Source organism: Narcine bancroftii, chromosome 5 (assembly GCF_036971445.1).
Source record: "Narcine bancroftii isolate sNarBan1 chromosome 5, sNarBan1.hap1, whole genome shotgun sequence".
In the NCBI taxonomy this organism is placed as follows: Eukaryota; Metazoa; Chordata; class Chondrichthyes; order Torpediniformes; family Narcinidae; genus Narcine; species Narcine bancroftii.
In genome coordinates, this window is record NC_091473.1 from 184505165 (window position 1) to 184531386 (window position 26222).

Consider the following 26222-nt stretch of genomic DNA (forward strand, 5'->3'; position numbering starts at 1 on the left):
CTAGTGAGTAGATGTTCTGGTGTGTTACACGAGCTTGATGTGTATAGTGACGTTAATCCACGTCATTTTTGTAATTTGAGTGTCTAACATCAAAATAAACTGTACAGTTAAACAAATCTGGATTTATTGGACTTACTGGAGCCATCAGCATTCACACAGTTCTCCACTGCCCTCCACCAATCCCCCTGCACCAACTCCTCTAACTGTTCAAGTTCACTTATCTGATTGTTCAAGTACAACTGGTGAAACAGCGTTCTTCAGTCCGCAGTGTAAAACACAGATATAACACATATACACCACCAGGCTCATCTTCCCCTCTCTACTTTCCTAAGGGACCACTCACTCCGTGACTCCCTCATCCACTCATTGCCCCTACCCCTAAGCCCACAGGAAGTGCCGCATTTTTGCCCAAACCTCCTCTCTCACCACCTTTCGGGGGGCTCCAAAAGGTCCTTCCAAGTGAAAAAACACCTTGTGTATCTGCGGGAGTGATCTACTGCATCTGGTGTTCCCTTGGAGGCCTTCTCTACATCGGACAGACTGGGCGCAGATTGGGAGAGCGCTTCTCTGAGGAACTTTGTCTGCATCAGAGACAGGGATCTCCCAGTAGCCAGCCACTTCAATTCTGCACCCCACCCATGCACAGACAAGTCTGTCCATGGCCTCATGCACTGTCAAACCAAAATGATCTGTAAATTGGAGGAAGAGCACCTAATATTCCGTCTGGGACCTCTCCTACTGGATGACATTAACAGTGACTTCTCCGATTTCTGCTAGTCCAATCCCCGTTCTCCCTCTTCCCCGTCCCTCTTGTCTTCTTTCCTCCAGCTCTCCACCCCCTTCCTTCTCCATTCAATGAGCTATCCCCCCCCTCCCCATTTGCTGGTGTACTCTCCCTCCCTAATCCACCTATTACCTCCTGCTTTTGGATCTATGCTCCTCGCCCCTACCCCTCCCACTTTGTTCGGGCGTCCTCTATACCTAGATGAAGGGCTGATCCCCCTCACGCTACCCACCCTGCCCCCACCCTGACCCCCCTCACCGTTCCCCTGCCTCACCCTGACTGTCCTCACAGTGGCCCCCCTCAACATGACCATCCTCCCCCCATCACCCTTCCCTTTGCTTTAACCTGACCCCCTTCACACAGGCTCCTCTCACCCTGACCAACTCCCTCCTCACCATGCCCCACCACAACCCCCTCACCCTTCCCCCTGCCCCACTCTGAACCCCTCACCCTTCCCCTGACCCCCCCTCACCCTAACTGACCTCACACTGGTCCCCCTCACCCTTCCCTTTGCTTTAACCTGACTCCTTTCACACTGGCTCCTCCCACCCTGATCATCCTCCCCCTCACCCTTCCCCCTACCCCACCCTGACCCCCCCTCACCCTTCCCCCTGTTCCACCCCTCACCCTTCCCCCTGTTCCACCCCGCCCCCGGCTTCCCCCTGCCCCCCCCCACCTTCCCCCTGCCCCCCCCCACCTTCCCCTGCCCCCCCCACCTTCCCCCTGCCCCCCCCCACCTTCCCCCTGCCCCCCCCCACCTTCCCCCTGCCCCCCCCCCCCCCCCCCCCCCCCCACCTTCCCCCTGCCCCCCCCCACCTTCCCCCTGCCCCCCCCACCTTCCCCCTGCCCCCCCCACCTTCCCCTGCCCCCCCCACCTTCCCCCTGCCCCCCCCCACCTTCCCCTGCCCCCCCCCACCTTCCCCCTGCCCCCCCCACCTTCCCCCTGCCCCCCCCATCCTGAGGCCCCCCTCCCCTTAACCCCCCTTCCCCCGACCATGACCCTCCCGATCCCCTCTCCACGCCCATCACCATGACAACGCCTCCCCCTCCGCCCCGGCCCCATCACCATGACAACGCCTCCCCCACACCGTCGCGGCCCCTTTCTCCGTGGCGCATGCGCATGTCTGCGTCCACTCCTGGCACCTTCGCCCTGGGTTGAGGGTGTTGAGCGCGGAGAATGCTGGGAGTTGGAGTCCGCGTGAACTTTCCCGCATGCGCGAGGTTGCCTGAGGCCTGCGGAGGCGATGCGAAGCCTGGAGGTTGGTGGCCGCTATTGAGACGGGCCGTATCGGCCGGCGTCGCGAAGACCAGACGCCGCGGGTCCCGCACCATGAGCGGCAGCCGGCCCCGAAACAGCTCCTGGGCCGAGGCGGCGGGCAGCAAAGATCGTGAGTCTCGGGGGAGGAGAAGGCTGTGGGGGAGGGGTAGGTATGGGGTGGGGAAATAGGGAGGGGTAGGGATGGGTGGAGAGGAGGGGGGACAGAGAGGGGAGGGGTAGGTATGGGGGAAAGGAAGGGGAGATGAGGGCAAGGTATGGGAGTAGAGGAGGGAGAGGGGAGGGGTAGGTATGGGGAGAGAGGGGAGGGGTAGGTATGGGGGAAGAGAGGGGAGGGGTAGGTATAGGGGAAGAGAAGGGAGGGGTAGGTATGGGGTAAAGGAGGGGGAGATAAGGGAGGGGTAGGTATGGGTAAAGGAGGGGGAGATAAGGGGAGGGGTAGGTATGGGGGAGAGGAGGTAAGGGGAGAGGGGTAGAAAAGAGGGAAGGGGTAGATGGGGAGTAGATATGGGGAGGGGGAGGGGTAGGTATGGGGAGAGGGAGGGGTATGGGGAGAGGGAGGGGTATGGGGAGAGGGAGGGGTATGGGGAGAGGGAGGGGTATGGGGAGACGGAGAGGTATGGGGAGAGGATGGGAAAGAAGGAGAGGTATGGGGAGAGGAGGGGTAGGTATGGAGAGAGGGAGGGGTAGATGGGGAGGAGTAGATATGGGCAGAGGGAGAGGTATGGGGAGAGGAGGGGTAGGTATGGAGAGAGGGAGGGATAGATGGGGAGGAGTAGATATGGGGAGAGGGAGAGGTATGGGGAGAGGGAGAGGTATGGGAGAGGGAGAGGTATGGGGAGAGGGAGAGGTATGGGGAGAGGGAGAGGTATGGGGAGAGGGAGAGGTATGGGGAGGGGGAAGGTATGGAGAGAGGGAGGGGTAGATAAGATGGAGTAGATATGGGGAGGGGGAGTAGGTATGGGGAGATGAGGAGAGGGGTAGTTATGGGAGATGAGAGGGATGGGGTAGGTATGGGGAGAGGGATGGGGTAGGGTATGGGGAGAGGGATGGGGTAGGTATGGGGAGAGGGATGGGGTAGGTATGGGGAGAGGGATGGGGTAGGATGGGGAGAGGGATGGGGTAGGTATGGGGAGAGGGATGGGGTAGGTATGGGGAGAGGGATGGGTAGGTATGGGGAGAGGGGAGGGGAGAGGGAGAGGGGAGGGGTACGGCATGGGGAAGCAGGGGAGGGGTAGGTATGGGGAGAAGGGGTTGGGTTAGGTGTGGGGGAGTAAGGGGGCAGGGAAGGGTCTGTATAGAGGGAAGGGGTACGGTTTTGGGGAGAGGAGTGGGGAGGGAGAGGGGGCAGGAGAGAAGGGTAGGTATGGAGGGGAGGGGTGGGTTAGATGTGGGGGAGTGAGGGGGCAGGGAAGGGTATGTAGAGGTCTGTTGAGGGACTGGGGAGGTGATTGGTGCTGCTAGGATTGGGGAAGGAGGGAGGAGGAGGTGTTACGGATTTGAGGATGCTAGAGGACTGGAGATCGGTGCAGGGCTAGGGAGGAGGTGGGTAGGATTTGAGGGAGGGGAAGGTGTGGGGTAGGATTTTGGGGAGGGGGAAGAAGGGGGAAAGTTTGGAGGGCCTCCTTTGGAGGCTCGGGTACTTCCTGCCCTGGACTCCTGGTGGGCGGGTGTCTCGGCCTGTCATGAAGGGTAGTGTGATGTCACAGAGGGTGTGATGATGTCACAGACCGGGTGATAGTCACAGACCTCCTGCATGTCACAGTTGCTCAACTGGGGCTGTGGTTTCCAATAGTTGAGCTGCACTATGGCGCAGCAGCATGAGTAGGAATCCTCTCTGGAAGGGGAGTGTGGCCGCATCTGGGAGTTGGGAAGGGGGGGGGGGTTCATCTCAGGGACTCTCTGATCAACAGGGTTGTGTTTGGAAGTGCCCAGCACCCATGGCGAGATATAGAGCCTGTCACAGGCTACCCTACTGGGACAGAGCCTCCTCCGGGACCGTGCTTCACCCAGCATAGGCGGAGAGAATGGAGGCCACATTTAACCCCCTCTCCCCATCCTGAATGCACGGGGCTTTCTGAGGCAGCTGTTTGGACTGGGGAGAGGATACAGGGATGGGGTCTGTTGGAGCAGAGGTAAAGGGAGAAAGGAACAAAGGGACTGGGAGGTGCACCATCGGCAGGGGGAGATTGGATCAGAGTTAGTGGACGTGGGGTTGAGTTTGGAGGCTTGGGGCGGGAGGGAATGGAATTCTGGGGGACCAGGGGTGTGGTGTTGGGTTGGGGATGAGAAGGAGGCAGAGGAATTGGGACAAGGGTGGGAGAGGAGATGTCAGGAGAGGAAGGGAAGGTAGCTCTTCCAACTGGACGGGACAGAGCTCTCCCCTTCTCCCTGGAATGGGACCTCTTCCATTGAGAGACAGGACTACCCCCATCCAGTATAGGATCCTGCACCCCATGGACCCGGGCCGAGGTGCTGGAAAATGTTGCTGGCGCAGCGGACCAAGCAAGGTTGAGCAGTGAAGTGAGGGGTTCCCTCTGGTGACGAGGTCTTGCTTGCGTCCGCGGAAGGCCACAGTGCTGCTGAGTTTTCGGGTGGGGGGAGGGTCTCTACTGACCCTGTGGTGGGGTTCAGAGTGCTCCATTTCCCCTGGGATGTGCTGGAGGCCAAGGGGTGACTCGACCCTCTCGGGGAGGGAGGGTTGTGGACCAAGTGAATGGCTGCAGACCCTGTCTCCCGCCCCCCCATCCCCACTATTGATGCTCTAAAACTGGTCTCAGTCAGATATTGAAGAGGGTCCTGGGTGGCAACATTTATACTCAAATGTTGGAACAAACCACCAGAGGATCAATTCTGACGTTTAGGTGACGTCTGGAAGGGAGCTCGAGGGAGGGACAGAGACCAACTTGGACAGCATGGCTGGGTTGAGACAAATTGGCTGCTTGCTAACTTCTGGGTGAGTAAATGCTGCTGTTTCTGCCCCACAGGAGATGGCAATAAGGTCACAACAATGGTGGCCACACCGGGTCGTGGAACTGACGTTCCCAAGGAGGTGTCCTACACAGATGTTAAAATCATCGGTAATGGGTCTTTCGGTGTGGTGTACCAGGCCAGGCTGGTGGAATCTGGAGAGCTGATTGCCATCAAGAAGGTCCTACAGGATAAGAGATTCAAGGTGAGGGGGAAAGCAGTTGTTTGGAAATGGGACAGCCTGAAATTTAAATTTAGACATGGGCCTGTCTAAATTGACCCAATTGACCCAATATGTTTTTGAAGGGAGGGAGGAAACTGGAGCACCTGATGAAAAGCCACGCAGACATGGGGAGAACGGACAAACCGACATTGCCGGATTCAAACCCTGGTCCCTGGTGCTGCAACACTGTGGCGGTAACCGCTACACTAACCGTGCCGCACCTTGGTGGGCCGTCTGCACCAGGACATGGTGTGACTGGACTGGCCTGGTTAGTCCAGCCGGGGCTATCAATGGCGCTAGTGACCCTGGGTTCGAATTCGACACTGTCTCCCAGGGAAATTGGGACCTGTTCCGACGAGACGGTTTAATCTGAACTAGAGGGGGACTTTTATTCTTGCAGGAAGGTTTGTTAGTACTGCTTTTGGGGGTGTGGGGGGTGGGGTGGGTTGATCTAGATTTTCAGGGGGATGGGAACTGGAGTGACAGATCAGATAGGGGAGTAGAGGAGGGAAAGATGATGCAAGTCAGAAATCAAAGGGCTGGACGTGGTGGAAATGTTCTCAGCTGCATTTATTTCAATGCAAGGAGCGTTGTAGGGAAGGCAGGTATTTAGAGCATGGATGGGCACATGGCATTTTGAAACTGGTCATTAGCTAGGCTTGGTGGGAGGAAGGTCAGTTCTGGCAGCGCAATGTTTCAGGGTTTGGTTGTTTCAGACACGATGGGGCGAGAGGGATGAAAGGGGGAGGAGTGGCATTGCTTGTCAGGTAAAATATTACAGCGGTGCTCAGACAGGACAGACCAAGGGCTTGTCTACTGAGGCTATATGGGTGGAGCTGATGAACGGGAAAGGTATGACCACATTCATGGGTTTTATTACAGACCGCCCAATAGTCAACGAGAATTAGAGGGAGCAAATCTGTAGACAGCTGCAGGAAACATAAGGTTGTGACAATAGATTTTAACTTTCTACATATTGACTAGGACTCCTATACTGTAAAAGGCTGGATGGCTTGGAGTTTGTCAAATGTGTTCAGGAAAGCTTTCTAAATCAATAAATAGAGGTACCAACTAGTGAGAGTGCAATACTGGATCAACTATTGGCAAACGAGACAGACAGATGGCAGAAGTATGAAGGGGAACATTTTGGTTCCACTGATCGTAACGCCATTTGTTTCAAGTTTATTATGGAGAAATATAGGTCTGATCTTCGGGCTGGGATTCTCAATTGGAGAAAGGCCAGTTTTGAGGAAATGAGAAAGGAGTGTGGATTGGGACAGGTTGTGTTCAGTAAGTGGGAGGCCTTCAAGGGTGAAACACAAAGTATCTATGATTAAAGGCAAAGTTAACAGTCATAGTGAACCTTGATTTTCAAAAGAAGAGAGTGGTGTATGGCAGGTGTAGACAACAAGTAGTTCTTGAGTATTAAAAATGCAGAAAAAAATTAATAGGGAAATCTGGAGGGATAAAATTTGGCAGACAATGTGAAGGAATCCCCTAAGGGCTTCTGCAGGTATATTAAGAGCAAAAGGATAGTAAGGGACAAAATTAGTCCCCTTGTAGATCAGAGTGATTGTTTATGTATGGAGCCACAAGAGCTCTTATAGTTTTTTTTATCTACACTCCGGAAACTGGCACAGAGTCTAGGGAAGTGAGGCAGGCAAACCGAGAGGTCAGGGCACTTAGATAGAGAGGAGGAGGTGTTTGTTGTCTTAAAGTGAATAAAGGTGGATAAATCCCCAGTACCTGACAAGACATTCCCTTGGACTTGAGGGAGGCAAGTGGAGATGTATATATATGTTGGAGGGGAGCTCATATTGTACCACTGTTTAAAAAAGGCTCCAAAAATAACCGAGAAAATGATAGGCCGATGAGCTTGATATCAGTCAAGTTATTCGAAGGTGCTTTAAGAGATTGGATATAGAAGTATTACAGAGACAAGTATTTAATGTGGCTTTGTACGCGGTAGGTTGTGTTTACCAAATCTTATCGAAGAGGTTTCCGGGAACGTCGATGAAGGAAAGGCTGTGGATGTCGTCCACGTGCTCTTTAGTAAAGCACTTGACGAGTTCCCACATGGGAGGAAGGTTCAGTAGCTCGGTATTTATGGTGAGATCATAAACTGGTTTCGGCATTGGCTTTGTGGGAGAAGCCAGAGGGTGGATGTGGATGACTGACTCTCAGACTGGTGGCTGTGACTCAAGGATTGAGTTTGTCATCTATGATCTTTTAGACCATCATGAAATCCCCCCCCCCCCCGGCATGGAATCCTGGTGCTGGGGGAGTGGGGGGGGGATGCTGTCAAAGGAACGACAAACACATACATCTTTCTTCTATGCTCAGTCTGTCCTCCCATTCGCTAAAGACATAATGATGGCCATCAGGGCCCGCTCTTGTGAGAGGCTGGCCACCACTGGCAAAGAGGCTATTTCCTGTTGATCCGCCCCTGCTTTCCACCACAAAATTCAGTTGACCCCTCCGAGCGTGATCGACCCCCTTTCATCCCTCGGGGGTCGATATTGACCCCTTTAGAGAGCCCCGATCTAGATTATAATGTGGTAAATTGGATGAGCAAATTTGCAGATGATGCTGAGACTGGAGGTGCAATAAACATTGAGGGATCTGGACCAGCTGTAAAAATGGGCTGACAATTGGCAGATGGAGTTTAATGCAGACAAGTATGAGGTGTGTTTTGGAACGACAAACCAAGGTAGGACAAATAACAGTTAGACATTGAGTAGTAGAACAGAGGGAGCTGCGAATTCAGATCTGTGACCAATTTGTGCTAATATTAATCTTTAGGTATGTAATATATATTTTTAGGGAAGTTATTTTGTGGGTTTGGAGACAGGGAAAGACAGACACACACAATTATACACAGCTGGCAAATATTGGAGACTTTGTCTGCAAGTTCATTGTTCAGTGGAAGCTGGGTAAAGAACCATAAACACTGAAGTGATCCTTTATTGAACCTCCCAATGAGATCCCCCCCACCCTCCATCCCAGCCTCCCGACGAGTCGTCTCTCCCCTGCCCCCCGCCCAGCTTCTCGACGAGTTGTCCACCCCACCACCGGCCTCCCAACGAGTCTCCTACCTACCCTGCTATGGCCTCCTGACAAGTCTCTAAGTCTCTCTCCCCCACCTGCTGGCCTCCCAAAAAGTCCCTCCCCCAACCTAGACAAGTCGCCCTCTGGGCCCTGACCCATCCCCCACCCTTGCTGACGTTCCTTTCTCGCCACAGAACCGCGAACTGCAGATCATACGGAAGTTGGATCACCCCAACATCGTCACCCTCCTCTACTTCTTCTTCACCGCTGGCGACAAGGTAAGTCCCGCGTGCCCCCCTCACCCCCACCTCCACTTCGCTGCATTTAATTTGCTGCTACATTCCCCATTCCCTGAATCTCCCTGCAGCCTCTTTGTTTCCTCTGACCTGACCCTTTGACCAGTGCCTACCCCTGGATGCTGGTTGCCCTGCTGACTCCACTGTACAGCTCCACACCCATTAACTCATGAACTCTCACCATTTCAACTCCAAACAGCAGCAGCAAAGACTACAAGACAAAGGAGCCAAATTAGGCCACTCAGCTCCTCGAGTCTGTTTCCCCCATTCATATCACGAATGGATTTTTTCCCATAACCCCGTTCTCCAGAACCTTTTGATGCCCTTCAAATCAACGCCTGCTCTGAATAATCCCAACAACTCGGCCTCCACATGTTTGGCCCCACCCACCACCCAGCTGAAAACATTTCTCCTCCTCTCGAAACGTCGGTGGGTTTTTTCTCCTGGTGAACCCTTGCCTCACAAGGGAGGGCGATCAGAGCTGCGCACTTTTTGCAGTCTCACCAGAAGGCGGTTGATGGGGGAGGGGACGGGTCCACTATGGCCTGTCGATACTCTGTGAGCTAAGCCCTTGGATACTGGCCATGCTGTGTTGACCAATGGGGACCTATGGAGAGGAGGTGGTTGGGAGACGCACTGGGAGTCGGGGTTAAATCCTGCCAACATTTTTATTTTGTGTCCAACAGAAAGACGACGTTTATTTGAACCTAGTTTTGGACTATGTTCCCGAGACAGTTTACCGAGTGGCCCGGCACTTCAACAAGGCCAAGCAGCCCATTCCCGTCATCTACATCAAGGTGGGTGTGGGTCTGCATGAGTCAGGTGGTACACTGGGGACTGAAGTGAGCTTGGGGGGGCGCGGGAGTGGATATGGAGGAGGTCACTGGCTGGGAATTGGGTATTGATGCACTGAGGCACATGAGGGTCTCACTGGGTATCGATGAGGAGGGAAGGGATGGTGAGGGCGTGATGAGGATGGATGTGGAGTGGCAAGGAGGGGCCCTTCACACCCCACCTTCCCCCACCCCCGGGGCCAGGCCTGGCCAGTGTGGAGGCAGTGGGCTGGGTGGGTAATGCTGCATTGCTGTGTTGCCAGGTGTACATGTACCAGCTGTTCCAGAGCCTGGCCTACATCCATGCTCAGGGGGTTTGCCATCGAGACATCAAGCCCCAGAATATGCTGGTGGATCCAGAGACGGCCGTCTTAAAGCTCTGTGACTTCGGCAGGTAGGTCCATCCCCCTCTGCCTGCCTGTTCACTACCTTCAATGCGGTCCCTGGCCCCTCTCCCCAACACGGCCTCCTCCCGCTCCCACCCTGCTCTCTCTCCCTCCCCCCTCACTCTCTCCCCCACATTCTCAACCCCTCCTCCATCGCTCTCTCCCCCACCCCCATCACTCTCTCCCCCTGCCCCCTCGCTCTCTCCCCTCCCCCTCGCTCTCTCTGCTACCCCACGCTCTCTCCCCTCCCCCCTCGCTCTCTCCCCTACCCCTCGCTCTCTCCCCTCCCCCCTCGCACTCTCCCCTCCCCCTCGCTCTCTCCCCCTCCCCCTTGCTCTCTCCCCCTCCCCCTTGCTCTCTCCCCCTCCCCCTTGCTCTCTCCCCCTCCCTCTCGCTCTCTCCCCCTCCCCCTCGCTCTCTCCCCCTCCCCCTCGCTCTCTCCCCCTCCCCCCTCGCTCTCTCCCCCTCCCCCTCGCTCTCTCCCCCTCCCCCTCGCTCTCTCTCCCCTCCCCCTCGCTCTCTCCCCTCCCCCTCGCTCTCTCCCCCCTCCCCCTCGCTCTCTCCCCCTCCCCCTCGCTCTCTCCCCCTCCCCCTCGCTCTCTCCCCCTCCCCCTCGCTCTCTCCCCCTCCCCCTCGCTCTCTCCCCCTCCCCCTCGCTCTCTCCCCCTCCCCCTCGCTCTCTCCCTCCCCCTCCCCTCGCTCTCTCCCCTCCCCCTCGCTCTCTCCCCCTCCCCCTCGCTCTCTCCCCTCCCCCTCGCTCTCTCCCCCTCCCCCTCGCTCTCTCCCCCTCCCCCTCGCTCTCTCCCCCTCCCCCTCGCTCTCTCCCCCTCCCCCTCGCTCTCTCCCCCTCCCCCTCGCTCTCTCCCCCTCCCCCCTCGCTCATCTCCCCCTCCCCCTCGCTCTCTCCCCCTCCCCTCGCTCTCTCCCCTCCTCGCTCTCTCCCCCTCCCCCTCGCTCTCTCCCCCTCCCCCTCGCTCTCTCCCCCTCCCCCTCGCTCTCTCCCCCTCCCCCTCGCTCTCTCCCCCTCCCCCTCGCTCTCTCCCCTCCCCGCTCTCTCCCCCTCCCCTCGCTCTCTCCCCCTCCCCCTCGCTCTCTCCCCCTCCCCCTCGCTCTCTCCCCCTCCCCCTCGCTCTCTCCCCCTCCCCCTCGCTCTCTCCCCCTCCCCCTCGCTCTCTCCCCCTCCCCCTCTCTCTCTCCCCCTCCCCCTCGCTCTCTCCCCCTCCCCCTCGCTCTCTCCCCCTCCCCCTCGCTCTCTCTCCCCCTCCCCCTCGCCTCTCTCCCCCTCCCCCTCGCTCTCTCCCCCTCCCCCTCGCTCTCTCCCCCTCCCCCTCGCTCTCTCCCCCCCCCTCGCTCTCTCCCCCCCTCGCTCTCTCCCCCCCTCGCTCTCTCCCCCCTCGCTCTCTCCCCCTCCCCCTCGCTCTCTCCCCCTCCCCCTCGCTCTCTCCCCCTCCCCCTCGCTCTCTCCCCTCCCCTCGCTCTCTCCCCCTCCCCGCTCCTCTCTCCCCCTCCCCCTCGCTCTCTCCCCCTCCCCTCGCTCTCCTCCCCCTCCCCCTCGCTCTCTCCCCCTCCCACTCGCTCTCTCCCCCTCCCCCTCGCTCTCTCCCCCTCCCCCTCGCTCTCTCCAATACCCCACGCTCTCTCCAATACCCCACGCTCTCTCGCTCTCTCCCCTCGCTCTCTCGCTCTCTCCCCCTCCACCCTCGCTCTCTCCCCCTCCCCCCTCGCTCTCTCCCCCTCCCCCCTCGCTCTCTCCCCCCTCCCCCCTCGCTCTCTCCCCCTCCCCCCCTCGCTCTCTCCCCCTCCCCCTCGCTCTCTCCCCCTCCCCCTCGCTCTCTCCCCCTCACCCTCGCTCTCTCCCCCTCCCCTCGCTCTCTCCCCCTCCCCCTCGCTCTCTCCCCCTCCCCCTCGCTCTCTCCCCCTCCCCCTCGCTCTCTCCCCTCCCCTCGCTCTCTCCCCTCCCCACTCGCTCTCTCCCCCTCCCCCTCGCTCTCCTCCCCCTCCCCCTCGCTCTCTCCCCCTCCCCCTCGCTCTCTCCCCCTCCCCCTCGCTCTCTCCCCCTCCCCCTCGCTCTCTCCCCCTCCCCATCGCTCTCTCCCCCTCCCCCTCGCTCTCTCCCCTCCCCCTCGCATCTCTCCCCCTCCCCCTCGCTCTCTCCCCCTCCCCCTCGCTCTCTCCCCCGCCCCTCCCCGCTCTCTCTCCCCCGCCCTCCCCGCTCTTCCCCCGCCCCTCCCCGCTCTCTCCCCCGCCCCTCCCCGCTCTCTCCCCCCGCCCCTCCCCGCTCTCTCCCCCGCCCCTCCCCGCTCTCTCCCCCGCCCCTCCCCGCTCTCTCCCCCGCCCCTCCCCGCTCTCTCCCCCGCCCCTCCCCGCTCTCTCTCCCCCGCCCCTCCCCGCTCTCTCCCCGCCCCTCCCCGCTCTCTCCCCGCCCCTCCCCGCTCTCTCCCCCGCCCCTCCCCGCTCTCTCCCCCGCCCCTCCCCGCTCTCTCCCCCGCCCCTCCCCGCTCTCTCCCCCGCCCCTCCCCGCTCTCTCCCCCGCCCCTCCCCGCTCTCTCCCCCGCCCCTCCCCGCTCTCTCCCCCGCCCCTCCCCGCTCTCTCCCCCGCCCCTCCCCGCTCTCTCCCCCGCCCCTCCCCGCTCTCTCCCCCGCCCCTCCCCGCTCTCTCCCCCGCCCCTCCCCGCTCTCTCCCCGCCTCCGCTCTCTCCCCCGCCCCTCCCCGCTCTCTCCCCCGCCCCTCCCCGCACTCTCCCCCGCCCTCCCCGCACTCTCCCCCCGCCCCTCCCCGCACTCTCCCCCGCCCCTCCCCGCACTCTCCCCCGCCCCTCCCCGCACTCTCCCCCGCCCCTCCCCGCTCTCTCCCCGCCCCTCCCCGCTCTCTCCCCCGCCCCTCCCCGCTCTCTCCCCCGCCCCTCCCCGCTCTCTCCCCCGCCCCTCCCCGCTCTCTCCCCCGCCCCTCCCCGCTCTCTCCCCCGCCCCTCCCCGCTCTCTCCCCCGCCCCTCCCCGCTCTCTCCCCCGCCCCTCCCCGCTCTCTCCCCCGCCCCTCCCCGCTCTCTCCCCCGCCCCTCCCCGCTCTCTCCCCCGCCCCTCCCCGCTCTCTCCCCCGCCCCTCCCGCTCTCTCCCCCGCCCCTCCCCGCTCTCTCCCCCCGCCCCTCCCCGCTCTCTCCCCCGCCCCTCCCCGCTCTCTCCCCCGCCCCTCCCCGCTCTCTCCCCCGCCCCTCCCCGCTCTCTCCCCCGCCCCTCCCCGCTCTCTCTCCCCCGCCCCTCCCCGCTCTCTCCCCCGCCCCTCCCCGCTCTCTCCCCGCTCTCTCCCCGCTCCCTCCCCCGCTCCCTCCCCCGCTCCCTCCCCCGCTCCCTCCCCGCTCCCTCCCCCGCTCCCTCCCCCGCTCCCTCCCCCGCTCCCCTCCCCCGCTCCCTCCCCCGCTCCCTCCCCCGCTCCCTCCCCCGCTCCTCCCCCGCTCCCTCCCCCGCTCCCTCCCCCGCTCCTCCCCCGCTCCCTCCCCCGCTCTCCCCCGCTCCCTCCCCCGCTCCCTCCCCCGCTCCCTCCCCCGCTCCCTCCCCCGCTCCCATCCCCCGCTCCCTCCCCCGCTCCCCTCCCCCCGCTCCCTCCCCCGCTCCCTCCCCCGCTCCCTCCCCCGCTCCCTCCCCCGCTCCCTCCCCCGCTCCCTCCCCCGCTCCCTCCCCCGCTCCCTCCCCCGCTCCCTTCCCCGCTCCCCTCCCCCGCTCCCTCCCCCGCTCCCCGCTCCCCCCGCTCCCTCCCCCGCTCCCTCCCCCGCTCCCTCCCCCGCTCCCTCCCCCGCTCCCTCCCCCGCTCCCTCCCCCGCTCCCTCCCCCGCTCCCTCCCCGCTCCCTCCCCCGCTCCCTCCCCCGCTCCCTCCCCCGCTCCCTCCCCCGCTCCCTCCCCCGCTCCCTCCCCCGCTCCCTCCCCCGCTCCCTCCCCCGCTCCCTCCCCCGCTCCCTCCCCCGCTCCCTCCCCCGCTCCCTCCCCCGCTCCCTCCCCCGCTCCCTCCCCCGCTCCCTCCCCCGCTCCCTCCCCCGCTCCCTCCCCCGCTCCCTCCCCCGCTCCCTCCCCCGCTCCCTCCCCCGCCAAAGCAGACACATGGATGTAAGAGAAACAGAGGATTATGGGTATAGCATCGGTAAGGGCTAATTTGTTGTGGAGAAGGTTTACAAAGGTCGGAACAGCATCTTGGGCCAAAGGGCCTGTTGAAATGATGCCGAAGCTCTGGGAAAGGGTTGGCCAGGAAGTCTGTAGACACTGGGGCCGAGTGGATGCAGGTCACACAGCATCCATAAAGGAAGGAAAGTGTTACCAATGTTTTGGGTCTTCGTCAGCTGTCTGTTGAAATGGGCAGGTGTCTAGGGGCAGAGGTGAGGAAGGAGCAGGATGCTGCCTGGATTGGAGGGGATAAGCTACGGGGAGAGGTCAGACACACTTGGGTTCATTTTCTCAGGAGTATCAGAGGCTCAGGGGAGACCTGAGCGAGGTTGGTATCATCGTGAGAGGCGTTGGACAGGGAGGATCTTGTCTCCAGGGTAAAATTGTCACACTGCAGAGGATGTGTGTTTACGCTGAGGGGATTCGAGTTGAAGGGAGATGTGAGGGGCCTTTTCCAGGGGATGGGTGCCTGGAATGGGCAGCTGGGAGCAGTGGTGGAAACAGATAGAATAGTAGGTTTTAAGAGCTTTCAGTGGAGGCCACAGCACATTTCAGTATAAGCCTTTTTTTCATTTTATCTCACAGAACGTAATTTTAAAAAATTTCTGTAGTCAGTAGGAGAGAAGTACGGAAGAAACCAAAACTTTAGTGCTTCACAGGGAAGGGGGCCCATAAACTTGGGGGGAGGGGGGAGTGGGGGTGGGGGGGAAGCAAAGCCAAAAAAAAGTTGAGAATGGCTGGATGTGCAGGGAGCGGGCTGAATTTTAGGACAAACTGAGCTTTGTATTTGGTGCAGACACGGAACACTTCAGCACAGAAACAGACCATTTAGTCCGTGCCAAACCATTATTCTGCCTACTCCCACTGACTTGCACCTGGACCATATCCCTCCCACCCACGGACCTGTCCAAAGTTCTTTGAAGTGTCAAAATTGAGCCCACGTTCACCACTTCAGCTGGCAGCTAGTTCCTCGCTCTCGCCACTCTCTACGTGAAGAAATTCACCCTCGTGTTCCCCCTAAACATTTCATCCTCAACCCTCTCATTCTGGTCTCACCCAACCTCAGTGGATAAATCCCTCATCCTTCTGTACACCTCCATCAAACCTCCTCTCCTTCACCGACGATCCAGACCACAAAGTCCTCTCTTGTTGAAATGTGCGGAAGGAAGGGCCTGTCCCTGTGCTGTCATGTTCTGTTGGCCCAAAGCAAGTAGTTCCGGTTTTAGTCGATGTGATGGGGTCTGATCAAAAATAAACCTGGTGCAAGGAAGCCAGATCCCTTCTTTTACCTCGGGCCCAAACCACAAGGCCAGTTCAGGTGTGAAGCACAATGAGGAACGAGGGGTTCAAATGACCAAGATGCTTGAGGCAGTGTTGCAGGTGAAGATATCTTAATGTGAGTGTGTGTTGATTACAGTGCGAAGCAGCTGGTCAAAGGTGAACCTAATGTAGCATACATCTGCTCCCGGTATTATCGAGCACCAGAGCTCATCTTTGGAGCTACAGACTACACCACAAATATCGGTGAGTGATCACCGGACATCTGGAAGGCAGCCCCATCACGAGTCAATAAGGCAGATCTGTCCAGTACAGAGAGAGAGAGTTGTCCTGTAGATAAGGTGAATTCGCGGGTGTGGAGTGGGTGGGATGGGGGGTTGTCCCGTAGATAAGAAGGTGGGTGGTTATCCCTTAGATAAGGTGATGTCTCTGGGGGTGGGGAGAGAGTTGTCCCACAAAGATTGAGATGGTGATGTCCCAGAAAGGGAGAGAAAGGGGGGCAGAGAGAGAGTTGCCATGTAAAAGAGAGAAACCTTAGTCCAAAGTGAGAAGAGATAGGTTGAGGCAGAATTATCCGAGGGAGAGGTGGGCCAGAGAGACGGTGGGGGGTCGAGAGGTGGGCCAGAGAGGCAGCGGGAGAGAGGTGGGACAGAAAGCAGGGGAGGGGAGATGTAGGCCAGAGAGGTTGGGGTGGGAGAGGTGGAGAGAGAAGTGCCAGAGAAAGAAAGAGAGAGGGAGGAATGTGCAAGGGAGATGGGAGGAGAGAGGAGTGCCAGAGAGTTAGATGGGGAAAGGGGTGCCAGAGAGTTAGTTGGGGGAGGAGTGTCAGAGAGTTAGATGGGGAGGAGAGGGGTGCCAGAGAGTTAGATGGGGAGAGGGGTGCCAGAGAGTTAGATTGGGAGAGGGGTGCCAGAGAGTTAGATGGGGGGAGGGGTGCCAGAGAGTTTCATGGGGGAGGGGTGCCAGAAAGTTTGATGGGGGGAGGGGTGCCAGAAAGTTTGATGGGGGGAGGGATGCCAGAGAGTTTGATGGGGGGAGGGGTGTTGGAGAGATGAGCTAGAAAGAGAGAGGGGGGAAAGGGAGACAGTGGGACAGGTGTCTATAAGAGAGGGACAGCTGTCCCAGAAAGAGAAGGCAATGTACTGTTTTTCATAAATCAAGCTATTGAGTATCAGAGTTGGGATGTTAAGGTGAAGTTGTTTTAGTTATTGGTGAGGCCAAATTTGGAGTATGGTGTGCAGTTTTATGGTCACCGAACTATTGCAAATACATCATTAAGATTGAAAGAGGGCAGAGAAAATGTTTTGAGTTTGTTGTGGGACTTGAGGAATCAAGTTACTGGGAAAGGTTAAACAGGCTATGACTTGATTCCCTGGATCATAGTAGAATGATAGAGTTGTTAAAAAGTGATGATGGGTATAGACAGAGTAAATTTCCACTGAGGGTCAGTGAGATACAAACCAGACAATATTGATTAAGGATGAAGGGGTGAAAGTTTAAAGGGAACATTTGGAAGAACTTCACACAGAGATGGTGGGAGCTGCCAGCTGAATTGATAAATCCAGGCTCAATTTAAGAACATTTAAGAAAAATTTGGACAGGCACATGTACTGGAGCAATATGGCCCAGATGCAGTTGAGCAGGACTAGGAAGAACAATATTATGGCAAAGACTAGATGGGCTGAAGGTCCTGTTTCTGTGCTGTAGTGTTCTATGGGAGAGATGTCCCAGGCACAGAAAGTGGGAGGAGTCCCGAATGCAGGGAGGGAGAGAGTTGGGTTGCAGGGAGGGAGAGAGTGAGTGCTTCCAGAGGGAGGAAGGTGGAGGAGTCCCAGGGAGGAGAGAGAGAGAGAGAGAGAGAGAGAGGTGTACCAGAGTGGAGGAGGTGGTGAGGTCCCAGAGAGGGTGAGAGATGCCAGGGAGTGGGAGGGAGAAATGTCTCAGTGAGAGATAGTTCTCAGAGAGAGTGAGGTTCTCTGACAAACCTTCCCACATTCCCGGCCATTCACATTCCTGAGTATTTACACACTCCATGTTTCCAACTATTAACATACCATCCCCCATGTTCCAGACTATTTATATATCTTCACCTATATTTCCCACACACATTCTCGGGTGTTCCTGACTATTTTCACACTTCCCAACTTTATTCACCTTCCCCCACATTCCCTTCAGTCTGATCCAGAGATAGTGTGATGCAATGGCGAGGAGGGAGCTTCACTCTGTCTCTGATCCCAGGAGTGTATGATGGAACAGCGTGGAGGGAGTTTCACTCTGTCTCTGATCCCAGGAGTATGTGATGGACGGTGCGGAAGGAGCTTCACTCTGTGTCTGACCCCAGGAGTGTCTGACCCCAGGAGTGTCTGACCCCAGGAGTGTCTGACCCCAGGAGTGTCTGACCCCAGGAGTGTCTGACCCCAGGAGTGTCTGACCCCAGGAGTGTCTGACCCCAGGAGTGTCTGACCCCAGGAGTGTCTGACCCCAGGAGTGTCTGACCCCAGGAGTGTCTGACCCCAGGAGTGTCTGACCCCAGGAGTGTCTGACCCCAGGAGTGTCTGACCCCAGGAGTGTCTGACCCCAGGAGTGTCTGACCCCAGGAGTGTCTGACCCCAGGAGTGTCTGACCCCAGGAGTGTCTGACCCCAGGAGTGTCTGACCCCAGGAGTGTCTGACCCCAGGAGTGTCTGACCCCAGGAGTGTCTGACCCCAGGAGTGTCTGACCCCAGGAGTGTCTGACCCCAGGAGTGTCTGACCCCAGGAGTGTCTGACCCCAGGAGTGTCTGACCCCAGGAGTGTCTGACCCCAGGAGTGTCTGACCCCAGGAGTGTCTGACCCCAGGAGTGTCTGACCCCAGGAGTGTCTGACCCCAGGAGTGTCTGACCCCAGGAGTGTCTGACCCCAGGAGTGTCTGACCCCAGGAGTGTCTGACCCCAGGAGTGTCTGACCCCAGGAGTGTCTGACCCCAGGAGTGTCTGACCCCAGGAGTGTCTGACCCCAGGAGTGTCTGACCCCAGGAGTGTCTGACCCCAGGAGTGTCTGACCCCAGGAGTGTCTGACCCCAGGAGTGTCTGACCCCAGGAGTGTCTGACCCCAGGAGTGTCTGACCCCAGGAGTGTCTGACCCCAGGAGTGTCTGACCCCAGGAGTGTCTGACCCCAGGAGTGTCTGACCCCAGGAGTGTCTGACCCCAGGAGTGTCTGACCCCAGGAGTGTCTGACCCCAGGAGTATGTGATGGAACAGTGCGGAGCGAGCTTCATTCCGTGTCTGACCCTAGGAGTGTGTGATGTGATGGTGCGGAGGGAGCTTCCCTCTGTGTCTGACTCCAGATTGTGTGATGGGAAGCTGTAGATGGAAGCTCTCTTTGTGACCTTAGGTGTGTTTGATGGGATGACGCAGAGGGAGCTTCATTTTTGTGTCTGACCCAGGGAGTGTGTGATGGGACGGTGCGGAGGGAGCTTCACTCCGTGTCTGACCCCATGAGTGTGTGATGGAACGGTGCGGAGGGAGTTTCGCTCTGTCACCCTGGGTTGTGTGATGGGACAGTGCGGAGGGAGCTTCACTCCGTGTCTGACCCCAGATTGTGTGATGGGAAGCTGTAGACGGAAGCTCTCGTTATGACCTTGGGTGTGTTTGATGGGATGATGCAGAGGGAACTTCATTTTTGTGTCTGACCCCGGGAATGTGTGATGGGACGGGGCGGAGGGAGCTTCACTCCGTGTCTGATCCCGGGAGTGTGTGACAGGACGGTGCGGAGGGAGCTCCACTCCGTGTCTGACCCCGGGAATGTGTGATGGGTCGGTGCGGAGGGTGCCTCACTTTGTTTGACCCCAGGAGTGTGTGATGTGATGGTTCGGAGGGAGCATCCCTCTGTGTCTGATCCCAGATTGTGTGATGGGAAGCTGTTGACGGAAGCTATTTTTATGACCTTGGTTGTGTTTGATGGGATGATGAAGAGGGAGATTCACCCTGTGTTTGACCCTGGATTGTCCAATGGGACGGTGCCGAGGGAGGTTCATCCTGTGTTTGACCCCAGATTGTCCGATGGGACAGTGCCCACACTTTGACTCCACCATCTCTCACACTCCTCAGCACCTCATGTCATTGACCCCAGGCCTTCCCTCTCTTGCAGACATCTGGTCGGCTGGCTGTGTGTTGGCTGAGCTATTGCTGGGACAGCCCATCTTCCCCGGGGACAATGGGGTTGATCAGCTGGTGGAGATAATCAAGGTGAGAAATGGGGAGACCCACCCACACCCAGATCTGTCCGTCCAGAATAGACCACAGCAGCGTGTGAGGAGTGGGGGGGGGGGAAGGGGTGGGAACTGATCGGTGGATACAGGTAGTAAGAGGAGAGAGAGCTGATTGATGGATACAGGTGGGGTGGAGAGGGGATGCAGGTAATTGGTGGATACAGGTGGAGGGAATTGGCAGGAGATTGGTTGATACAAGTGGAGGGAGCGGGAACTGGCAGATGATTGGTGGATACATGTGGGAGGGGAGAAGGAGCAAGCACTTGATTGGTGGATACAAGTGGAGTGGGAACAGATAGGTGATGGGGATGCACATGGAAGGGAGAGGAAACAGGCGGGTGAATGGTGGATACAGGGAGTGGGAACTGGCAGGTGATGGGAGATGCACATGGAGGGGCGAGAGAACTGGTAGGTGAATGATGGATACAGATGAAGTGGAGAGGGAACTGGCAGGTGATTGGTTGATACAGGAGGATGGTGAGAGTGCATTGGCAGGTGATTGGTGGATGCAGGTGGAGGGGAAGAGGGGCTATGAGGTGATTGGTGGAAGCAGGTGGGAGACCGTCAGGTGGCAGAGAAAGGTGCTCGCTGATAGGAGAAGGGGGTGATTGGCAGTGGGAAGGTAAAGAGGGAGAGACTGAAGGGTCTGGGGATTTCCAGAAAGTGGAGACATTGACGTTGATACTTAGACAGCTGAGATGGATGGAGGGTCACTGGAATGTGAATGGACACCCCACTGCTGCCTTTGTGTGGTCCAGAGCTAGAGTCTAGTTGGGGAGGGGTCCACACAGACTTTTTAGAACAGTTGTTTCTCCATTGAACAGTTCCTTCCTTGTTTAGGGAGGCCTCCACTCCAGTTTTAGGGCTTGCCCCTGTGTTCCTGCCCTGCCATGAACACACTGCCACCCTCTCCCCTTGTCACCCTTCTCCTCCCACCCTGAGCCGATGATGAAGGTGGTTTCTGTCCCAACAGGTTTTGGGAACCCCAACCAGGGAGCAGATCCGGGAGATGAACCGCAACTACACTGAGTTCAGGTTCCCACAGATCAAAGCACATCCATGGGCCAAGGTGAGTGACCCAGTGGGGACCTAGAGCTCCAGGGATGGTCTCTGTCTCTGTCCACTGGGTCAGTCCCCTATCCAATCCCCCACCCGGTCAGTCAAGAATCCCATCCACTGCCAGGTCCATCACTAATCCCGTCCCCACCAGGTCCATCCCCAGCTCCCATCCCCTGCGGGCCAGACCCCGTCTCCCTCTTGGCCCACTCCCCTTGCCCATCCCCTATCCCCCACCAGACTTGCTTCCTGTTCCCCCATCCCCCTCCAAGCTCACCCCCATCCCCTGCCAGCCCACCCACCCCCCCTTGCCAGGCCCATACCCCACTGTGCTCGCCCCTGCCCCCCCCATGGCCCTCCAACCCCCATCCCCCACCGGGCCTGCCCCCGAAAGTTCATCCCCTGTTGTGTCTGACCTCCCATTGGACTGGTTCCCTCCCTGGGTCCGTCTCCAATAGAGCATCAGAACTGCCCCACCCGTGTTCCCCAACCTCCCTCTTCCCCCACTGATGGGCCTGGGAACCTGAGCTGCTCCTGGGATCCCTCCAGACAGTGGAGGTATGGGGAGGGCAGTGGTCCAGTCTCCTTCCCGGTGACTGCTGGGCATCCCAGACCTCCACCAGGGTGGGGAATCCCCTGCCCCTCGGGGCAGGAACATCTGCCCATGGTCTCCCCGTCCCATCTGAGCCAGTCCCCTCTCTTCCTGCTGCAGGTCTTCAAAAGCCGGACTCCCACAGAGGCTGTGAACTTGTGCAGCCAGCTGCTCCAGTACACACCTGCCCTCCGCCTCTTGCCTCAGGACTCCTGCTCCCACTCGTTTTTCGACGAGCTGCGTGACCCTAGCAGCAGGCTGCCCAACGGCCGGGAGCTTCCCCCCCTCGTCAACCTTGGCCGCACGGGTGAGTGGTCGGGACCGTGGCAGGGGTTGGGGGGGGGGGGAGGGGGAAGTTGGGATAGGAAAATAGGGGCGAGAGCCAGGAAAGGGAGCGGTGATCATTTGGCCAGGGAGAGGCACTGGGGAGAGAGTCACTGGGCAAGGGTCAGAGCCCTCGGGGAAATAAGGAAGCAATTGCAGCTCATAGAAAGTAGGAGGAAGAATCCTGGGAATAATTGAGGGTGGCACGGTTAGCGTCGCGGTTAGTACAACTCTGTTAAGGCACCAGTGACCAAGGTTTGAATTTGGCACAGTCTTTAGGGAGTTGGTACGTTCTCCTCATGTCTGTGGGTTTCCTCCAGGTGCTACAGGGTCTACCATCCTTCAAAACATTCCAGGGGTTGTAGATCAATGGTGTAATTGAGTGGTCTGGGCTCGTATGTTTAAATCTAATATCTAAATATAAATGATAGTCCAGCCAGCAGTGGGCAAACTTCGGGGACAGAACTTACAAGCATTCAGAGATGCATCGTCTTCTCACGGATAGTTTTGTGAGGGAAAGGTTATGCCTCACGAGTCAAATTGAGTTTGTCGAGAATGTGACAACAAAAATTGATGGAGGTAAAAGGGTGTATGTGCTGCATGTGGATTTTAGTGAGGCATATGATGAGGTCCCCGCGGTGGCCTCATTCAGAATGTCGTGGTTGTGTGGAATTTGATTGCCTGCAAAAAGCAGGGGGTAGTAGTAGATGGAGTGTATGCTGCCTGGAGGTCAATGACTAGTGGCGCTCCAAAGGGATCTGCTCTGGGACCCCTGTGCATGACTGTGGACGTGGAAGGGTTGGTATGTCGGCGGATAACACTAAGGTAGAGGTGTTGTGTAGAAGGTTGTCGAAGGTGGTGTAGTTTTGCAGAGGAGTGGCAGATGGAGTTCAATCCAGAGAAGCGTGAAGTGACGCACTTTTGAAGGTTGAACTTAAGGGTAGAGTACGTGGTTAATGGCAGGATTATTGGCAGGATTATTAACAGGACAAGGAAATGTTGAGATCCAGCTCCTTTCAAGGTTGCTGTGCAAATTGAACGGGCGGTTAAGAAGGCGTATTGTGCACCGGCCTTCATTAGTTGGGGATTTTCAAAAGGCTTTCGATAAGGTGCCACATATTAGGCTGCTTAATAAGATGAGGGCCCATGGAATTACAGGGAAATTATTAAACTGGATAGATAAGTGGTTGATAGGCAGGAAGAAAAGGGTTGAAAATTAAGGGTTCCTGTTGTGGACGGCTCCTGTAACTAGTGGTGTTCCGTAGGGGTCGGTATTGGGGCCACTGCTGTTTACAATTTATATTAATGATTTGGATTGTGGTATGAATGGTTTTGTGGCCAAATTTGTGGATGACACCAAGATAGGGAAGTGTAGTAGAAACTGTAAAGTTGCAGAAGGATGTAGACAGATTAGGAGACTGGGCAAAATTATGGCAGATGAGATTTAACATTGAGAAATGTACAGGTATACGTTTCGGCAGTCGAAACAGGCAGAATACTATTTGGATGGGGTGAATTCAGACCTCGGATGTGCAAAGGGACCTGGGTGTCCTCGTGCAGGGAAACCTGAAAGTTGATGACCAGGTGACAATGGTAGTGAAGGAAGTGAATGCTATGTTGGCATTCATTTCAAGAGGAATAGTGTATTCCATGTTGATGTTGATGAGGTGTTGATGAGGCTCTATGGGGCACTGGTGAGGCCTCATTTGGAGAACTGTGTGCAGTTTTGGGCTCCCTATCATAGAAAGGATGTTGGAGAGCGTGCAGAGATTTACTAGGATGATTCCCAGAATTCAAGGGCTAATGTACGAGGAGTGTTCGGTAGCTCTTGTGTTGTATTCATTGGAGTCTAGGAGAATGAGAGGAGATCTCATAGGCTTTTCGTATTTTGAAAGGTTTAGATAGGGTGGATGCGGGTAAGATGTTTCCCTTGGTGGGTGAATCGAGGACAAGGGGTCATAGTCTGAAAATTAGAGGTCACCCATATAAAACAGAGATTAGAAGGAACTTTTTTAGTCAGAGGGTCGTGGATCTGTGAACTTGCTGCCGCATACAGCAGTGGAAGCCAGATCACTGGGAGTATTTAAACAAGAATTAGACAAGTATCTCATTTTAAGGGCATCAAGGGATATGGGGAAAAGGCCGGAAATTGGAACGAGTGCAGAGTAGAATAAAGTAGTGTAGTTTTACAGAACAGACTCAATGGGCCTAGTGGCCTCCTCCTGTTCCTTTGTCTTGTGATCGAGTTCAAGAACTGAGAGGTAATGTTGCAAAGCTATAAAATTCTAGTCAGACCACCCTTGGAATACTGTGTGCATTCCTGGTCGCCTCATTACAGGAAGGATGTGGAAGCTTTGGAGAGGGTGCAGAGGAGACTTGCAAGAATATTGTCTGGATTGGAAAACATCTTAAAGGGCAAGGTTAACAGAAGGTAATGGTGTGAGGGAAGGTTGTGGGGTAGGTTTAGATGGGTCACCTGAAGGATCCAGGATTTCTCCAGCGTCTTGCTGCCATGAAGTGGTGAACCAGGGTGATGGCTGATGGGCACACGGTGTTCTGTCCCCTGCAGAGAAAAGATCGTGGTGCCTCACAAATGTACTCCCTGATGTAAAGCAGTGGAAGGGGGAAAGTGTGTGGGGAAGGATGAGGGGGGGGAAGAGTTGGGACCCTCCACAGTCACTGTGATCAGCCCCGGAGACAGCTCCCCCATCACTCATGCTTCTCTTCCCAGGAGAAGGAGCGACCTCAGAGACGAGCCGGGCGTCCACAAGCACCTCACATTCCACCTGAACAGAGTATGGACAACCCCATGACTGCCTGAACCCCTCCTCCCTCTAGCCCTCCCACCCTCTTCCCCCTCCCGCCCCCCTCCCAACCCCCCTCTCCCCCCCTCTCCCCCCCTCTCCCCCCCTCCCCCCCCCTCCCCCCCCCTCCCCCCCCCTCTCCCCCCCTCTCCCCCCCTCTCCCCCCCTCTCCCCCCCTCTCCCCCCCTCTCCCCCCTCTCCCCCCCTCTCCCCCCCCTCTCCCCCCCTCTTCCTCCCTCCCCCCTCCCCCCTCCCCCCTCCCCCCCTCCCCCGCTTCCCCCTCCCCCGCTTCCCCCTCCCCCGCTTCCCCCCTCCCCCGCTCCCCCTCCCCCGCTTCCCCCTCCCCCGCTTCCCCCTCCCCCGCTTCCCCCTCCCCCGCTTCCCCCTCCCCCGCTTCCCCCTCCCCCGCTTCCCCCTCCCCCGCTTCCCCCTCCCCCGCTTCCCCCTCCCCCGCTTCCCCCTCCCCCGCTTCCCCCTCCCCCGCTTCCCCCTCCCCCGCTTCCCCCTCCCCCGCTTCCCCCTCCCCCGCTTCCCCCTCCCCCGCTTCCCCCTCCCCCGCTTCCCCCTCCCCCGCTTGCCCCTCCCCCGCTTGCCCCTCCCCCGCTTGCCCCTCCCCCGCTTGCCCCTCCCCCGCTTGCCCCTCCCCCGCTTGCCCCTCCCCCGCTTGCCCCTCCCCCGCTTGCCCCTCCCCCGCTTGCCCCTCCCCCGCTTGCCCCTCCCCCGCTTGCCCCTCCCCCGCTTGCCCCTCCCCCGCTTGCCCCTCCCCCGCTTGCCCCTCCCCCGCTTGCCCCTCCCCCGCTTGCCCCTCCCCCGCTTGCCCCTCCCCCGCTTGCCCCTCCCCCGCTTGCCCCTCCCCCGCTTGCCCCTCCCCCGCTTGCCCCTCCCCCGCTTGCCCCTCCCCCGCTTGCCCCTCCCCCGCTTGCCCCTCCCCCGCTTGCCCCTCCCCCGCTTGCCCCTCCCCCGCTTGCCCCTCCCCCGCTTGCCCCTCCCCCGCTTGCCCCTCCCCCGCTTGCCCCTCCCCCGCTTGCCCCTCCCCCGCTTGCCCCTCCCCCGCTTGCCCCCTCCCCCGCTTGCCCCTCCCCCGCTTGCCCCCTCCCCCTCTTCCCCCCTCCCCCTCTTCCCCCCTCCCCCTCTTCCCCCCTCCCCCGCTTCCCCCCTCCCCCGCTTCCCCCCTCCCCCGCTTCCCCCCTCCCCCGCTTCCCCCCTCCCCCGCTTCCCCCCTCCCCCGCTTCCCCCCTCCCCCGCTTCCCCCCTCCCCCGCTTCCCCCCTCCCCCGCTTCCCCCCTCCCCCGCTTCCCCCCTCCCCCGCTTCCCCCCTCCCCCGCTTCCCCCCTCCCCCGCTTCCCCCCTCCCCCGCTTCCCCCCCTCCCCCGCTTCCCCCCTCCCCCGCTTCCCCCCTCCCCCGCTTCCCCCCTCCCCCGCTTCCCCCCTCCCCCGCTTCCCCCTCCCCCGCTTCCCCCCTCCCCCGCTTCCCCCCTCCCCCGCTTCCCCCCTCCCCCGCTTCCCCCCTCCCCCGCTTCCCCCCTCCCCCGCTTCCCCCCTCCCCCGCTCCCCCCCCTCCCCCGCTCCCCCCCCTCCCCCGCTCCCCCCCTCCCCCGCTCCCCCCCTCCCCCGCTCCCCCCTCCCCCGCTTCCCCCCTCCCCCGCTTCCCCCCTCCCCCGCTTCCCCCCTCCCCCGCTTCCCCCCTCCCCCGCTTCCCCCCTCCCCCGCTTCCCCCCTCCCCCGCTTCCCCCCTCCCCCGCTTCCCCCCTCCCCCCGCTTCCCCCCTCCCCCGCTTCCCCCTCCCCCGCTTCCCCCCTCCCCCTCTTCCCCCCTCCCCCCCTCTTCCCCGCTCCCTGTCCTCATTCCCCCTCCCGCTCCCCCTTTTGCCTTACCCTCTTCCACTTTACCCCTCACCCCTTGCCCCACCCCCCTCTTCCTCCCTCCCTCTTTTGCCATACCTTCTTCTCCC

General features: G+C 59.1%; 1 protein-coding gene across 2 annotated transcripts; it reads left to right on the forward strand.

Annotated features, from left to right (window-relative positions):
- The first annotated feature begins 1933 nt into the window (after positions 1 to 1933).
- LOC138764338 (glycogen synthase kinase-3 beta-like) lies at positions 1934 to 24380 on the forward strand. 2 transcript variants are annotated; one of them, XM_069940112.1, is made up of 10 exons: positions 1934 to 2172; positions 5048 to 5235; positions 8496 to 8579; positions 9284 to 9394; positions 9694 to 9824; positions 15386 to 15492; positions 19375 to 19472; positions 20469 to 20564; positions 21264 to 21450; positions 24199 to 24380. In XM_069940112.1, exons 1-10 carry the CDS (start codon positions 1962 to 1964, stop codon positions 24255 to 24257), a joined length of 1272 nt encoding a protein of 423 aa, XP_069796213.1. In that variant the 5' UTR covers positions 1934 to 1961; the 3' UTR covers positions 24258 to 24380. The 2 variants fall into 2 exon arrangements, with proteins under 2 accessions (XP_069796213.1, XP_069796214.1); XM_069940113.1 differs by lacking the exon at positions 1934 to 2172 and adding an exon at positions 3831 to 3884.
- Positions 24381 to 26222: the final 1842 nt, after the last annotated feature.

Coding starts and splice junctions, on each gene's coding strand:
- LOC138764338 (XM_069940112.1), top strand. CDS start 1,962: ATGCTGGGAGTTGGAGTCCGCGTGAACTTTCCCGCATGCGCGAGGTTG. Junction 8,580..9,283: donor TCTTCACCGCTGGCGACAAG/GTAAGTCCCGCG, acceptor TGTGTCCAACAG/AAAGACGACGTTTATTTGAA. Junction 15,493..19,374: donor AGACTACACCACAAATATCG/GTGAGTGATCAC, acceptor CCTCTCTTGCAG/ACATCTGGTCGGCTGGCTGT.